The sequence below is a fragment of the Rhinolophus sinicus genome, linkage group LG13 (genome assembly GCF_036562045.2).
Source record: "Rhinolophus sinicus isolate RSC01 linkage group LG13, ASM3656204v1, whole genome shotgun sequence".
Classification (NCBI taxonomy): domain Eukaryota; kingdom Metazoa; phylum Chordata; class Mammalia; order Chiroptera; family Rhinolophidae; genus Rhinolophus; species Rhinolophus sinicus.
In genome coordinates this window covers 16,592,174-16,608,251 of record NC_133762.1, presented here as the reverse complement: position 1 = coordinate 16,608,251, position 16,078 = coordinate 16,592,174, and the positions used below count along the sequence as shown (strand labels likewise).

Genomic DNA, 16,078 nt, shown 5'->3' with positions numbered 1-16,078 from the left:
CTCGCCTCCGCCCCGCCTCCAGGCCCCGCCCTGCCTGCGGGTCCCGGCCCCGCCTCTGGCCCCGCCCACGGCCCGCTACTGCGGGCCATAGCCCGGGGCTTGGTCAGATCTCCTGGCTTCTCTGAGCCTCGGGTTTTTTGCCTGTGTGGAAGGGATGGCTGAATCTTGCCTGCGGGGTTGTGGGGAAGGCCGAATCTTGGGGAGGGATCAGCGGCCAGGTTGGACCTCAGGGAAGCTGAGGCCTGCCCGACACCCTGCCGAGGGGCCAGGCTGGGTGTTGCTCTGCCAGAGTCTGGGCAGTGGCAGTGGTATTTGGGGACCGGGGGAGAAGGCTGTGTTCTCCCTGGGATCAGGAACCCAGAGCATGGGGACACTCTGTACCCTCCACCCCCCAAGGCGGGGGGTGAGAGGAAAAGCTTCCTTGGCGGGGTGGGGGGAGTGGGGAGGGCAGTGTGGGGACAGAGCCCCAGAGAGCATTTTCCAAGCTCTGGCCCTCACGTGGAAAGGTGCTGGCTCAGGAAGTAGATGGTCATCAGCTGTGATCAGATGGCCATCAGCTGTAACCAGTTAGCCATTAGCCACTGATATAACTGCGTGGCTAGACTGGTAAGCGCTGACTGCGGCCAGCAAGTGGGGTTAGGAAGCAGATGGTGGATTGCCGATTGTGTTGATCCCACTTCCTGTGTCTACTCGGCCGCCAGCAAGACTGGGGTGCAGGAAGAACCCTCATTCGGTATTAGCAGATGTTTGCTTTTGTGTGTTGGCCAGCTGCCATCGAGACTATAGTGGTATGATTCCCCTGTCTATGGCTCCATTGTTGTTGCTTTTTGGCCTCACCATATCCTGCATTCTTGTGTGGGGAGCGGGAGCAGAGACCCTGCAGGACAGCAGCGACTCCTCTGGGCAGGATTCTGGTGAGGGCTCTCTCTGCCTGTGTCGGACAGGGTGTCAGGCGGGGTCTCTGCTCCCGCTCCCCACCTAAGAATGCAGGACACGGTGAGGCCAAAAAGGAACACCCACGGAGCCACAGGCAGGGGAGTCATACTACTATATTCTCGCTGGCGGCTGGGTTGGAGAAACAGAGAGCAGGAGCCACACTGTTTGCAACCCTCACTGCACTGCTTGCAGGTTCAGCCACCATCTTCTTGCTAGCCCCCATTTTTTTTCTGCTAGTGTAGCCACGGCAGTTATATTAGTGGCCAATGGCTCACTGGTTACAGCTGACGGCCAAATAGCCACAGCTGATGGCCAACTAGCCACAGCTGATGGCCATCCAATCACAGTTGATGGCCATTTACTACCTGAGCCAGCACCTTTCTATGTGAGGGCGAGAGCCTGGAAACTGCTTTCTGGGGCTCTGTCCCCACAGCCTGCTAGCCCATGGCTCCCTGGACCCTGCACGAGGACCCTCCCTCCCATTGGATGTGGGGATGGAGCTGGGGCCTGTGGACCGCTTGGCCCTGTGGATCTGCCTTGGTCCCCATCATGGTGTTTCCAGTGGAAGACTTGTCGCTCCGTTGCTGAGCTGTGGATGGGGGCAGGAGCCACCCAAGGGAGTAAAGGGTCTGGGCTATTTTAAGGAGGCTCCATTGGCACCTTCTCTGCCTTGGACATGCTCTGCTGGGGCCAGAGGGCAAACTGGGGCAGAGTGGGAGACTCAGGCCACAGGGGCCTCTTGCCACCGCCCCTCCCCTGCGTTCCTGCCAGTTGCTGCCTCCACCCCCGCTCCCTGGCTCATTTACACCTCACACCTGCTCTGTCTTACATGGGTGTCATCTCAACTTCTCGGCTCAAGGAGCTCTCCAGGGCACAGGACGAATGTGGAGGCGGTAATTACTGCTGCCGCTTCAGAGGTGTGACCGCCACGCAGTAAGGAGACAGGTGCAGGAACAGCTCGTTCTCCCCAGGAGAGGCGTAGGTGTCAGTGGTGATTTAAAAAGTGTCCAGAGCCCTGAGCTTGGGCTGGACTTAGTGAGTCGCTTCGCATGAGTAGGATGTGTCTTCTGAGATGGGTGTTCCAAGGTGCTGAGGCTGCCTCCTGGCTGTGTCACTGGCTCACCCTGGAGATCCGTGCCCTGTCACAAGATGCCCAAGCAGCCCTGTGGAGGGTCTGCATGAGGAGGAGTCGAGGGCTCCCACAGATACTGCCGGTACCACTCCAGGTGACCCCACTAAAGCGCATCACACGAATGCTTTCCCAGTGCATACACAAGTTCTCTTACAGCACAGGGCAGCCTGGTAGGTATGCAATAGCGTTACACCTAGAAAACAATACACATACCTCAGTCAAGACGTATTAGTGTGGAGAAGTGCTGACTACAATCCGGGCCTTCATTGAGCTGCAATCTTTTTGCTGGTGGAGGGTCTGGCTAGATGTGGACAGACACAGTGTCTATGAAGCACAGTAAAGCGAGGTCTGCCTGTGATTCTGTGGGAAAGCTGTTGACAGCAGTAGATTACAGTGTCCTCAGGGAAGGGAAGAGGATGCAGGTAGCATTTGAGTTGTTTTGGGCTGAGAGAGGAGAGGCTGTAGGCCTGAGTTCCTCGGGGCACAGACAGGCAAGGGACACATGTGACTGGGAAAGCTGCAGTATGTAATGGGTTGCAGAGTCAGTCACGCACCCTGGGGGATATCTCAAGGGGTGGCCAACGGTGCTACGTCCTGAGTGCCAGCTGGATAGACTGGTCAGAGCTCTGTCATGAGGACTGAAAACAACCTGGGGCCCCGTGAGCTGAGAAGGGCTATTGGGAGGTGCTGGGTGACTCACAGAACGGCAAGGCATGGGACCGGCTGGGAGCCACAGAGCCAAGACCCATCAGGGTGGTGTTCAGGGACCCCACCCCTCCCACAGGGGAGAAAACGCTCTCGAGCAGCCAGCACCTCACTGTCTCCACTCTGACCCTGGACATTCAGCGTGGAGCCCCTGCTGGCTGTGTCTAGGCCCCAGGCCCAGGGGGGAAAGGGTCCAGAGGCATGCCCCTCCAACTGACTGTTGGCATCCAGAGGTCCTGGCAAAAAAGCCCTGAGTCCTGTGGCAGGACATGAGGGGGCCACAAGTTGTGGCATGGAGGGCACAAGGGACATGGGCCATGACACTGGGGGCCTCGAGGGGGTGTGAGCCACGGCACAGGGAGCAAGAGGGAGCGCGAGGGGGCACAGGCTTCCTGAAACCTGGGTTTCTGGCCATGAGAGTAGATTTCGTGGTCTCATTTGAAGCACATGTCTGTGGCTTTTGCAGTGACCCCTGGCTTTGCGGCCCCAGGTGCCCACACTTTTGCCAGCTCCCAGTCTTGTCTGTCTCAGAGGAGCCGGAGGGGTCTTGACTGTGGAATGCAGTGCTGGCCCCAGGACAAGGTCACAGCTTGGGTCTGTTCCAGGGGCCCCACGGCCAACACAGCCAGCACCAGGACCGTCCCCTTCCGCTCTCTCCAGACCACCGTGGTCAGGAAGGATGGGGAAGGAGCCGTCCAGGGAGGTTGTCCATCTGTCCATCTCTGTGGTGAGTAGGCTCAGGATGTCTCTTGTGCCAGGGCCTTCTGTCTGGCTCAGGCAGGGTGAGGCCAGGATCTGTTTCCTCGCAGGTGACCATGCAAGGGTTGTTCAGGAGGCAGACACAGGCCGTGGCTGTCTCTGCAGGGTCAGTGGCCAACCTTCGTGTCTTTTTCTGTCTACATGGAGAAAATGGTGACAGGATGTGAGCAGGTGGAACGTTCCTTGAGCCGGGCCCTGGTGGGCAGGGTGGTCAGGCCCCCAGGCACCGGAAGCTGGCGTGGAAGTTCCTGCGGAAGCTGGTGTCCAGGAAGGCATAGAGGAAAGGGTTGAGGCAGGAGCTGGCATAGCTGAGGCCGGTGATCCCATAGGAGATGCCGATGATCAGCGGTGTCTGGGGCAGGTCTGTGGTCAGGGCCACGATGGAGGCCAGGTGGAAGGGCGTCCAGCAGAGCAGGCCCACGGCCAACACAGCCAGCACCAGGACCGTCCCCTTCCGCCTGGCCCTGTCCAGAGCCTTGGCTCCAGAAGGGAGGTGCAGAGCCCGCAGCCTGCGCAGCAGGTCCCCGTAGAGCACGCCCAGCGTGCCCATGGGCACCACAAAGCCCAGGACCAGCGTGTAGATGCGGCTGGCCTTAAACCAGGCCCGCTCGGGCCGTGGGAAGCTCAGCCCACAGCTGGTGACCTGCAGCTCGTTGCTGTAGACCCTGGCGAAGGAGAGGAAGGGCAGCACCATGATGGTGACGCCGAACCACACGCACAGGCTAGCCACCTTTGCTGCCCGGACGGTGCGCCAGGGTGTACGGCGGGACTGGGCGCTGGCCAGCACCACCAGGTAGCGATCCAGGCTCAGGACAGCCAGGAAGTAGGTGCTAGAGAAGATGTTGCAGTGGTCAATGGCCAGCACCAGCTTGCAGAGCGGCTCCCCGAAGGGCCAGCCCTGCAGCAGGTGCTCGGCCACGCTGACCGGTAGCACCAGTGCAAAGAGCTCGTCGGCGATGGCCAGGTTCAGGAGGAACACGTGGGTCACCGTCTTCATCTTAGGTGCCCTGAGAATCACATAGATGACGGCCGTGTTGCCCACCAGCCCCACGGCGCAGATCACGGAGTACACCACCGGCAGGAGCACGTACAGGACCGGCAGTGGCTCGGGCATGGTGACATTGTGTCTGGAGCCATTGTCCCAAGAGAGGTAGGTGCCCACTGAGGCCAGGACAGGGGCTTCTCTGCTGTTGGGCTCCAGCCCGGCAGCCGGCATCGTGAGGTGGGACAGCAATGACTCGTACCCTGGGCAGGTGCCCGGTGCCTCGGACTTGGAGATCTGGGCCGTGGCCCCCTCGGGCTGGCTTCTGAGAAAGAAACAACCAGAAACTTTGGGATCTGGCTGTGAGCTTAGAATAGCAGCTGCCTCGAGCTCTCTGGCAGAGGTTGTGGCCACTTTGCCAGGGTTGAGGACACACGGGGTGTCCCTCCATCCACCCCTGTCCTGTGGCCACAGGGAGCCTGGTGGGCTGCTTAGGGGGCTTCCTCTTGGGCAGCACTTTCGGCTGGTCAGTTTCCTTCCCCAAGCCCCTCCCCCTGCAGAGGGCAGCTGCTGACCTCACTCCTGGGAGGGAGGACTTGGATGCACCCACGCCAGCCCCTGTTCCAGCCATGGCCCACTGCACTCGCCACGTGGGATCAAAGCAGTCCCCTCACATGCACACCTCCCAGGCATGTCCCAGGCCCCCCTGAACCAGGAGTCTTGGAGCGGTGCCCTCCCAGTCACTGCACAGCCTCCCACCTGCTTTTCTCCTCACTGACCTGTCTGGTGATATGTGGCCAGACGTTGGTGGCCTTGGTGGGCATGTGGTGGTGGCCAGCTCAGGCAGTGGCAGGGTGGAGGAAGGAGGTGCAGCCCCCACAAGCAGGCCCACCGCAGGGGCCCAGTCTGCTCTGCACCACCTGAGGAGCTTTCCAGACCTGCTGCCAGCAGCCTCAGCTCAACTGGCTTCCCCACCAGGTTCTCAGCCTGGCGGCAGCACTAACGCAGGAGGGAGGGGAAGAGGGAGGGAGGGGGCGGGCCCACTAAGCTGATGTGCAGAGGCTGGGAGGATGGGGAGAGAGCCCAGGTAGCACCTGCAGTTGTTCCCAGGATCACTGTGGTTCTCTCGCTGGGAGGCCCTGGCGTGTCTGTGCACGTGTGCCTTTGTGTCAGGACAGACACGCGGGGGTCTGTGCAAGTGCCCTGCTCTGTGGGTTCCACCGATCACATCTGAGCCTCTGCACGTGGGCCTGTGTGTGTGTGGGCACCTCTGCGGCTCTCATGGACCGTGTGTCGTCCGCGTGGGTTTCTGTGGCGACGTCGGAGGGTCTGGGTTGGTCCACAGCAGTCTGGGTCCTTCCTGTGGAAGCAGCGCTCGCTGCTCACAGACAACCCAGCTTTTTTTCCCTAAAAGAGGAACATACGTGTGCCCAGATCACCCGAGGCTGCAGAGGGAAAGGCGGTTCCCTTTCGCCTGGCTCCAGGTCCCTTCCTGAGCTGGCCTCTGTCACCAGCCGCTCTGCAAGGAGGCTGTACAGGAGGTGAGAGCCGCGGGCTGCTCGGCACCGTCTTGCTTTCCTGCCTGTTTCCGCACATTTCTTCTTTAATGGGATGCACCCTGATCTATTTCGTCCTGAGTGGGCAGCTGGGCTGTCCCTGGCTGTGCTTTCGCAAGCAAGCTGCAGCTCACCAGTGCCTGGCACCATCTCTGGCCCGTTCCTCAGTGTGAACTTCTGGGTCAGAGGGTCTGCATATTTGTAGCTTGGGTGGACGTGGCTGTCACCTCGCCTTTCTTCACTAGAGTTGCAGTCCCTGTGTCCCTGTGGCCTGGGTCAGGACAGGAGCCTGACAGTGAAGTCGCCAGGCCTGAGGCTATGTCCAGGGCGCCAGCCTCCCCTCCTGTGCACCCAGAGTGGGCATGAAAGGTGGGGGGCCCCGCTGGCTTTGGGAGACCTGAGGGCTGCAAGCCTCGCCAGGGGTCCCAGCTGTCCTGCCAGGCTGAATGCAGGCTACCCCCAGGTGGGACCCACCCCACTAGCCCTGTAGCCCCACAGATCCTATGCCTCCAAGGGTGCCTTTATGCCATCTCTGGCTGAGGGGGGACCATCAGTGATGGGGGAGGTGGCAGGGCAGGCATGGAGTCCCATGGTCACATGCTTGCTGTCTCCCGTCCCCGTTGCACTGGTGCTGGGGACATGTGTGTCTCATGGTGTGTTTACAGCATCTTGCCCACACACACCATGTTCACCTGCCCTGGGGTGTTTGCTCACCCCCAGGCTAAAGTGAGCACACCGGTGCCGTGTGGGCGACTTCCGTGCCCCGCCTCAGGTCTGTGCATGGGGGCCACACACGTGTTCCTGACGCTGAGTCTCATGTGCAGGCCTAGAGGCTCCCCCACAAGCTTCTGGCCGTGGGTTACTTTCAGGGGGGCACTGCCTGCCGCCCATGCCTTCTCTGTGGTCTCTGGTCAGTGAGTGGGGGCCTGATGTGTGGAACCCTGGGTAGGCAGGGTGGGGACTTGAGTCTGAGGGACTGAGTGAGACCGAGGAGAGTCCAGTCTCCTGAGGGGGGAACGTTGTTCTTGGTGCCCGGGGAAGTACAGAGGTTTGAATCCAGACTGGGCAGCCCCAACCCCCTAATTCTGGCCTCAGTCTGTTACCAAGCTATGACATCAGCTGGAAATGGAGAGGGTGGGAGAGGGCCTTCGTGCTACAGTGCTGGAGTTAGCAATGGTAACTCCACATTCAAGGAGCAGGCCAGTGCCAGGCCAGGCCGGGGCATCTGGGATGGGCGACACACTGGTCAGTTTGGGTGGGGCCCTATGGGGACACCAGGGGCAGCAGGAGTTGTGGGCAGAATTCAAGGCTCTCACTTGGAGTGGAGCAGAGCCCAGGCCAGCGAGGGGAGCAGGATGGAGGTGGTGGTGGACGTGAGTGAGCTCAGCCAGGATCTGCATCCGCCCAGGGCCTGGCTGAATGGGGGCCTCCCGCTGGTCACGGCCTCCTGCACCCAGAGCCCCTCCCCTCCAAGCTCTTCACCCAGCCTCCCTGTGTGGTCCTCACTGGACTCGAGGCCTGCGGTGCGACCAGTGTGTCCTCAGAGCTGTGTCTAGAGCCCAGGACCTGGGTGTCCTTCCTTCCCAGGTGTCTTCTTGAAGCCTGAGGGCTGGCCGGGGCCTGGAGGAGGACAAGTGCCCCAGGCCCAGCCCTGGGTGAGTCAGCAGAAAGGCCCCCATGTGTGGGTTCTCCTGTCGCCATGGCAACCCTGTTCAGACCAGTCTCACTCAGAGACATTTCTTGGTGCTCACTTTGACTGTACCCTCTCCAGAGCCCCTCTCCTGCCCATGATCCTGGGGCTCCCAACGTCTCCTTTGTGGGAAGGAGGGTGTCCAGGTTTTCGCACTGAACAGTGCACCCCACGGAACCCCTTGGTCCTGGACAAGCCATTTAACAGCAGGGCCTGCCCGGGCACATAGCAGGCTGCTCCCCCAGGAAGGCTGCCTGGTGTGGCCCAGGGGCCGTCTCCTGGTTTCTCTGGGTACCTGCCTATGGTGTGCCAGGCGCTGGCAGAGGTACTAACACACTGTGTTTCCTGTCCCTTCATGAACAGGTGGTTCTGGGGGTGCTTCTTAGCCACCATCAGCAACATCGCAGAAGACACCCTAGGGCCAGCCCTCCTGGGACCCCCATGCCCCTCAGGACCTGGCCCTCTGCAGGCAGGTGCAAACTGGGGGTACCTGCTTCCTTTGCGGGATCGAGGAGGGTGTGCGCGGGCTCACGCTCTCACCTTGGAAACCCTCGGAGCTGGTGGCTGCTGCTGTGGACACGGGTTCTGCCCAAGGCCTCTGTCCACAATTCCAGGTGACGGCTGGGAGTGCAGGTCTAGAGCCAGCTGTGTCCTTGCTGTGTGACCCAGGTGAGGTACCTACCTCTCCTAGCCTCCATGTCCTCATGTGTCAAACGGGGTGTGAGGAGGATTAGGGTGAGAGGACGCATGCCGAGGGTGGGTTCTGCTCACTGCCTGCGCAGCTCGGACCCAGTATCAGCTGATGCTGCATGTCCACCTGACGTGGGGCTCCAGCCTCAGCTCAGGCAGCTACGATGGACCTCTGGAGTGAACACTGGGCTCGTGTCCCTGTGAGTGGGACAGGAGGCTGTGAGCTACAGGCAGCAGAGAGACGGCTTCTTGGAGGTGGGGTGTGGGGGACCACCAGCCTGTGCAGGAAGGTGGGAGACCTGGAGGCCAGTCGTTGGCCCGAGATGTGTGACCCTGCCTTGGAGGGAAAGCACCTCGAAGCCCCTCTCCTCCAGGAGGCCCTCTGCCCAACACGGCAGGGCAGCCATTTCCCCCAGGGCTGGGGTATAGATAGGCAGGGTCCCCGTCATCACCCTGGCTGGCCCACGGCCTGCACGATGCAGTCCAACCCTGCCCCCAGTGGCCAGTTCTGAGCACTGCTGCAGACTGGCCAGAACAGTTGGCGTGGGGGTGACTCAGGGGTGCCATGTGACCCCAGTCAAAGGCCCTTGGCACCCTTCCTAAGGAATCACCTGGACACACCCAGAGGAGGCCTCAATGGTGGGACCCAGTCTTGGTGACAGAACTGCACATGGTTCATTCCACACATTTGTGAACTCTGAGGATTCAGGGACAAGAGGGTCCTCGTCTCCAAGGAGTTCCATTGTGGAGTTGTTTGTCATGTTAGAGGCTTGTCTGTGATGGACCAACCTCGATGAGGGTCAGGGCAGGCTTCCCGGAGAGGTGACCTCAGAGCTGTGCTAAGAGTGAGCAGGGCTTCAGGGGAGGGTGGGGGAGTGAGCGAGTCTGCACGTCTCAGGCCAGAGTCAGGGAAGGGGTGAGGCTTGAGGGCAGGCAGGGCTGAACGGGGAGGAGGCCAGAATGCTATTCTCTGCGGGCATTGGGGGCCACAGGCGGTTTTAGGCAGAGGAGTGACATGGCCACGTTTCTGTTTCATAGCAGTCATCCTGGCTGCTGGATGGAAGATGGACAGAGCATCAGGCCGGCAGCTGATGGCCAGTGGGAACTGGAGCCATTGAGACCCCAACCCGGTGGGGGGAGGAGGGCACTGGCAGGGAACGTGGGGGTGTGACTTGGAGGACAGTTATGGAAGCCAGTGGATATTGTGACGGGGGAGGAGCTTATGGGCCTCAAGTGCCCCATGCTAACCTGGGTCCCTGGGGAGGCCTCAGTCTGCCTCCTCCCCAGCAGTGTGCTGTGATGAGGGGGACACTGGCAGCCGAAGCCTACATCTTGAGGTAGTAGAGGGGAGGGCCCCGGGGTCTTTTGGGGTTGGGCAGGTGTCTGGGCAGTGGGAGGCCGGAGCCTGAGAGAGGTGCGGCAGCTGGAAGGGGTCCAGGAAATGGTGGTGTCCAGAGGGGCTCCGGGGACCTGCCGTCTGTGTGAGGCTGTCATCCCTGCAGTGGGGGAGCTGCTGGGGTGGGCACGCATGTACCCTGTGTGTCTCGTGTGCCCTGGGCTGGGAGTTTTTCCCCCCTTTGAGTGACCCCTCCAGCCTGTTCTTTACTTGACAGCGAGTGACTTTCTAGCTGTCCAGTAGGGTCATGTCATTTCTGTCTCTAAAAGCCTTAAAACTATGCATTTCAATATTGATGAATGAGATGGTGGGATCATGTTTGGGATTTGCTTCAAGGAGGCCCTGTGAGTGTGGGCATCCAGTCGGGCGGGCAGGCGGGCGAAGTGGCCCCTGCCCATCTTTGCTGAACTTTGGTGGCGCCCACATGGGCCGCCCTTGGGTCTCTCCACTTCCACTTGAGATTTTGTCAGGATAAATTGCAAAGGACTTTGAAATGTCAAAAAAATTATGGGTGTCCTGTTGGCTTACTCTTCCAGATTTTCTGTCTCTCATTATCTTTGAACTATTTTAATGCTCTATAATTGCAGAAAATTCATAGTAATGCAAACAATTCTTCATCGAAATGCAAATCAGCAGTGTCCAGTGCAAAACAAATGAGGACTGCGCTTTGGGTTTGACCAGTTTCGCTGTGGCTGACAAGTCCATGGCAGGATTCCTGATTGCCTCCCTATGTGTCTGTGGTTTGGGTTCTCCTTTGAACTGGGCCGTACCATTTTATTGCTTTCTCCATTAGTGAGTGTTTGGGTTGAATGCGTCTGCAGAAAGATGCCGAAGTCCTAACCCCAGGAATGTGAGTGTGTTCTTACACGGAAGTCAGGTCTTTACAGATGTGATGTTAACACGAGGTCAGACCGGAGTCCACTCCTTAGAAGAAGAGGAAATTTGGACACAGACAGAAAATATAGAAAGGATGCTAGGAGATGGTGCAGGCAGTGATTGGGACTATGTGTCCACAGGCCAAGGGCGCCTGGGCACCAGAAGGTGGAGGATGCAGAAAGGGCCCTTCACTGGATCCTTTGTAGGGAGAGGCCCTGTGCACACCTGGATTTGGAGTTCCTCTGTCCAGACTGTGCAAGAAGAAATCTCTGATGTTTAAAGCCACCAGATGACTGGCACTCATCTGATGTCCTCAGGAAATGCTTACAGTGCACATGGGAGGTGCCCCCAACAGAGACACGTGGGCAAGGTCTTGTGTGCAAGGCCTCGTATGCAAGGCCTCTGCGAAGTGGTGAGGGGGTTGGCCTGGTGGGAGGGGGTGGGTCATGGAGAGGAGTGTGGACTTTTCCCCAAAGGCAGTGGGAGACTTTTGAAAAAACCCAAAAATAAAAATAAAAAAAACAAAAACCTCATTCTAGAAAATATTAAGATATATTTGTGAAGTCATGACCCTCACATCAAAGACTTTACTCCGTATGTAGTTATCACGTACGGAGATGGGGAGTGTCTGCTTGGGTGGGGCAGGGGTCGTAGACCGGGCATGCCTGTGGGAATGGTGGGGGAAGGCCCTGAAGGTGGAGCATTGGCACCCCTGTCCTGGATGGTTGCACTGTCACTTGGTCCACAGATGGCAGTGGAGGTGGCGTCCAGCAGTCCTGGCTCCAGACGTGTATGTGTTTGTACACACGCATGTGTCTGTGCAGGGATCACCAGGTGGGTGCACTGCAGTGTAGACACGGGCGGGGGATGGAAGCACGTGCTCTGTGTGCATTGCAAGGTGGACCCATGTGGAGAAGCAGGTCTCAGAGTGGGCGATGTGGGCTGTCTGTCTGGTCACCACGACCTCTGCACACCAGTGCTAGAGGCGTCTGGCTGGGCCTGTGCTCCAGGCAGGGCAGGCAGCTGAGGACACTGCTGGGCTGGGAGCCAGGAGGGACTGGGCAGCCAGGGAGGGTGGGGCTGAAACTCAACCCTCAGCCCAGGTGGGGTACTCTGGTGAGGGGGTCCTCTCCAGCCGTCCTGCTGTGGCTCATCTCTCATCCTGCGTCTGTCCTGGTGGAATCCCAGGGCTGGAGGGTGTGTCAGGCCGCGGGTCTCCCCCGGGTCCTGGTCTTAGTCTGTGCAGCACCTTGCAAAGAGCTTGAACACTTGCTTCAGTGGCATCTGGGGCCCCTGTCCACCTTCAGACCCTCCCTCTGCCACGGCAGGTCAAGGAGGAGCCTGTAGTCACCTGGGTTTTATTTCTTTATTTCCAGCTGAAGCACAACAAACACACTGACACATTCAGACCACCAGTGTGCACCCTCATAGCAAGCCCCGGCCACACGCAGCGTGACCCTGGAGGGACCCCAGCTTTCACAGGGTCCTCGGACCCCACCTGAGTCCCCACACAGTGTCTCCTCCCTCCTTCACCAGAGGGTGGCAGTGTCTCCTTACATTTGCCCACTAGTGCAGCCTCCAGGGCCTGGGGGAGACCCATCTGTGGGGCGCTGGGACTTGTTCCCATGAGACATTGAAAGGAAGTAGCAACCTGTTGCTCCCAGACAGGACCCCCAGCACTTCAGAATCTCTTCAGGCTCCCCACCCCGGGGTTCCAGGGTCAGAACCTCTGGGATTGGCAACAGAAATGGGTGTTCAAAACTGTATATTTAAATATTTTAATGTATTTTATTTTTCTTGTTTTGGGGGCAGGGGAATAGGTCATACATGAAGACGAGTCAAAAAGAAAAAAGCACAAGGAAGGGACATGGTGTCCCCTACTCCTCGGCCAGGACAGCCATCAGTCTTGCCTTGGGTCTCTCGTGGGCCCTGGGGGCAGTACTGTGCGTGCTGATTGACAGGTAGGTTGTCTCCTACCTTTTTTCAGGGGCACTGGTGGCAGCAACGTCCTTGACCTGTGTGTTCCCAAAGGTGAGAACGTCCCAGGGTAGACTCCTGTTGGTGCTGCCAAAAGCGAGTGCGGTTTAACTTGGAAAGATCTCCTGCGGCTGCTCCCCCGGCCCCCCCCCGCCCCCCCGCAGAGCTCGCCGGACACGCCCACAGCAGCCGGGAAGAGCTGGGTCCCCACATCCTTCCCGCACATCCCACATCCGCGGTAGGAAAGCTTCACCTTCACCAATCTGAGGCTTAAAGGAGAAAGTCCGCAGCTTAAAATTGCATTTCTCCTACCATGAGTCAGGTTGAACAACTTTTTTTTATGTCTTTGAAAGTTATGTTTTCCCCTTGTTCTGTAAACTGTTTATATCCTCGACCCATTTTTTTATTGGGTTGTCGGACTTTGTCTTATTGATTTCTACAGGCTCTTTACATACAGTTTCCCCCAAAATAAGACCTAGGTGGACAATCAGCTCTAAGGTGTCTTTTGGAGCAAAAATTAATATAAGACCCAGTATTATAGCAAAATAAGACCAGGTCTTATATTAATTATTGCTCCAAAAGACGCATTAGGGCTGATTGTCCGGCTCGGTCTTATTTTCTGAGAAACACGGTAGTAAGGCTTTATCCCTAAATATTTATAAATATTTATCCTTGTTTGTTATTTGATTCTTGTCTTTGTTTAAAGTAGTTTTGCCATGTAGAGATTTATTTTTTATTATGTGAGGTACTTAATCTCTTATGGTTTGGGCTTTGTGAGCTCATAATACTCTCCCCATGCTTTCCTCTAGTACTTTTATGGTTATTTTTAAACGTTTGTATCGTTGACCCATTTAGGATTTATTTTGGTATAAGATCCAAGTTAGGGATCTGTGTCAGTTAGGGTCCAGGTAGGAGACTGACGTCACCCTCAAAATGGGAAATTTGAAGCGAAGTGAATAAAGGGATTCAGGTGTAGTCAGGGTGTATCTGAGAGGAACCAGAGGAGGCTGCCCAACAGAATCTGAGACGTGTGGGTGAAGGCCCTGCATTGGGGCTGGGGGAATAAATGCCCCCGTCTCCTGCGGGGCTCTCCCCAGTGGCCAATCCCCACTGCAGCCAGGAGGCAGGCAGCCCACAGGGGCACCTGCATGTCACCTCTGGCTCTGGGAGGGTGGGACACGTCCCCACAGGATGTGAATCACTTACTGAGTCCACATGTGACCTGGGATAGGCTCTTTGAGGGGCTCCCCAGGAGACTTGGACAGAGCCCCACAGTGTGAGGGGTGGGCTGGGGCCGGGGGATGGGCGTGTGTGGCGAGCTGGCCACGACTAGTCTGGACAACATGGAGCTCATGGGACCAGGTGTGTGGGGTGCATGGGTCCCTGGCCTCCTCCCAAAGGGGGACCCGTAAACGAGGCTGTACCCTGATCATTCATTCATTCATTCATTGAGCATGTGTGTGTGGAGTCCTTGTCAAAAAGTTACGATCCTCCACATAAAATTCAACAAAAAAACATTAAGCTAGTGATCAGTGTAACAAAGACCAAAATGATGACTATTTGGGCCCATGTGAGAAAAAAAAAAAGCCAAATTCTTAAAACAATTGTTTTCGAAGCCCTGCTTTGATGGCTCCCTAACACTTCTCCCCTGTCAGAAATTCCAGGCCCAGGTGGGTGGCCCTGTGGGCATGCAGATGGGGACAGGGGTGGGCGCAGGCGCCAGGGAGAGGAACTGCTCTGAGAGACGCCTGCACTCTGAGCCAGTGTGGGGCAGGTGTCCCCAGGCTCTGTGGCCTCTCCCTCCAGGAGAGTGGGGAGGACTGCAGAGCTGGTGGCATGTTCTTTGGGGCGCCAGGACCCACAGGAGGCCCTGCCCCACAAGGCCCTGAGCACCCGGCTGGGGAAGGGCATCCAAGGCAGCAATTGCTTCTGCTGGTGAATGTGAATTTGAGGGACCCACGGGGGCCTGGGCAGGTACACGTGGGGGCTGAGTCCCCTGTGTGGGGTACGCTGAGGGGCCAACCGCTGCTTGTCTGACCCTGTGGCCCACCACCCTGGTTTGCCTGGGTGAGTGGGTTTCGGGGACTGTTTTAAAACCAGGACAGTCTGGCCAAACCGTGATGAGCTGGCTGTCCCACTGTGTCTTTGCTCCTGATGTAGCCAGCTGGTCACAACTGCCCCCCCCCCCCCTCCAGTGTCTGCTTGGCCAGGGCCCTGCAGGAAAGCATCCAAGTCAAAGGTCAAGCTACTTCTCCTGCCCCAAATCAAGGGAGCTGTGGACACAGAGCAGCCCTGGGCTCACCGGCAAGGTGTCTGGCCCACCCTGCAGGGGCTCAGCCACCGGGGACTCCCTGGCTCCCCTGCTCCATGCAAAACAGTCTGGGTGTTACTGTCCTCTGCCTACCTTTGTGGTAGTGGCCCCAGTGTGCGGGTGGGGGTCACCAGCACCCTGTTTACCTCTCTCCCTGTCTGCACAAAATTCTGTGTTTTCATGGCAAATGTGTTTTCCGAGCCATTGTTGAAATTCTGGAAGCAGAGAAAATGCATTTGCTCCATCACCTTTCCGGATGTGACAAGTCCTATAAAATCTATTAAAGCCTTTAATGAGATCCGTGCTCAGAGCTGCTCTGTGAATGAATGTGGATTGGAATTTAAATTAAAATGTTGTTTTTGTAGCCTGGAGGCTTTGCCTGGGAAGAAATTAAAGGGGCAGCTCACCTTTTTGCCATCATCCTCATACTTGGTGGGTGTGGTGGTTGGTGACCCTTCCTGCAACCCTGGTGCTCGGTGAGGCAGCAGCTGTCCTCAACCCCAGGCTGTCCCCACCTCAGGTTCCCCTGAGGACACCATGCAGAGGGAAGGCAGGTGTCCTTAGGGACCAGAGATAAAGGTATTTCCTTAGAAGCAGGTGCAGTCCACTCATGGAGCCCACAGTGTGGGGGACAGACATGCCCGGAATAGGTGTCAAGGGCCCAGAAAGGTAAGTGACAGAAATGGTGGGGAGTGTGGGAGAGTTGGTGCAGATGCGGAGAGTTGGCTAGGACAGGGCAGGGAGCAGCATGATATTGCAGACAAAGGGAACTGCAGGAGGGGTGGGGGCCGGTGCCTGCTCCTCCCAGTCGTCAGGCAGCCATGCCTTCTCTCCCGCAGCTGGGTCCTGCCCTGTGGGCATCAAGCAAGCCCAAGGCCTCTCTCAGCCTCGCTGTCCTCACAGGACATCCTGGAGAGTCTGCCACCCTCTCCTCACTGTCCCTGCCAGGCACCCTGCCTGCTGGGAGAGACACATACACTCAGGACACCAAAAAGCTGCTTTTTTTCCTATTTTCCAGGGGGCCACGTCACCCCATTTTTTCTGTGATGCAAAGAAGTACTAAAACTG

The 16,078-nt window shown here is 57.9% G+C and overlaps 1 protein-coding gene across 1 annotated transcript; it reads right to left on the bottom strand.

Annotated features, from left to right (window-relative positions):
- Window positions 1-3,496: 3,496 nt before the first annotated feature.
- Window positions 3,497-4,748, bottom strand: NPBWR2 (neuropeptides B and W receptor 2). The gene has a single exon (XM_019753358.2). The coding sequence runs from the start codon at window positions 4,746-4,748 to the stop codon at window positions 3,744-3,746; it is 1,005 nt and encodes a 334-aa protein (XP_019608917.2). The 3' UTR covers window positions 3,497-3,743.
- Window positions 4,749-16,078: the final 11,330 nt, after the last annotated feature.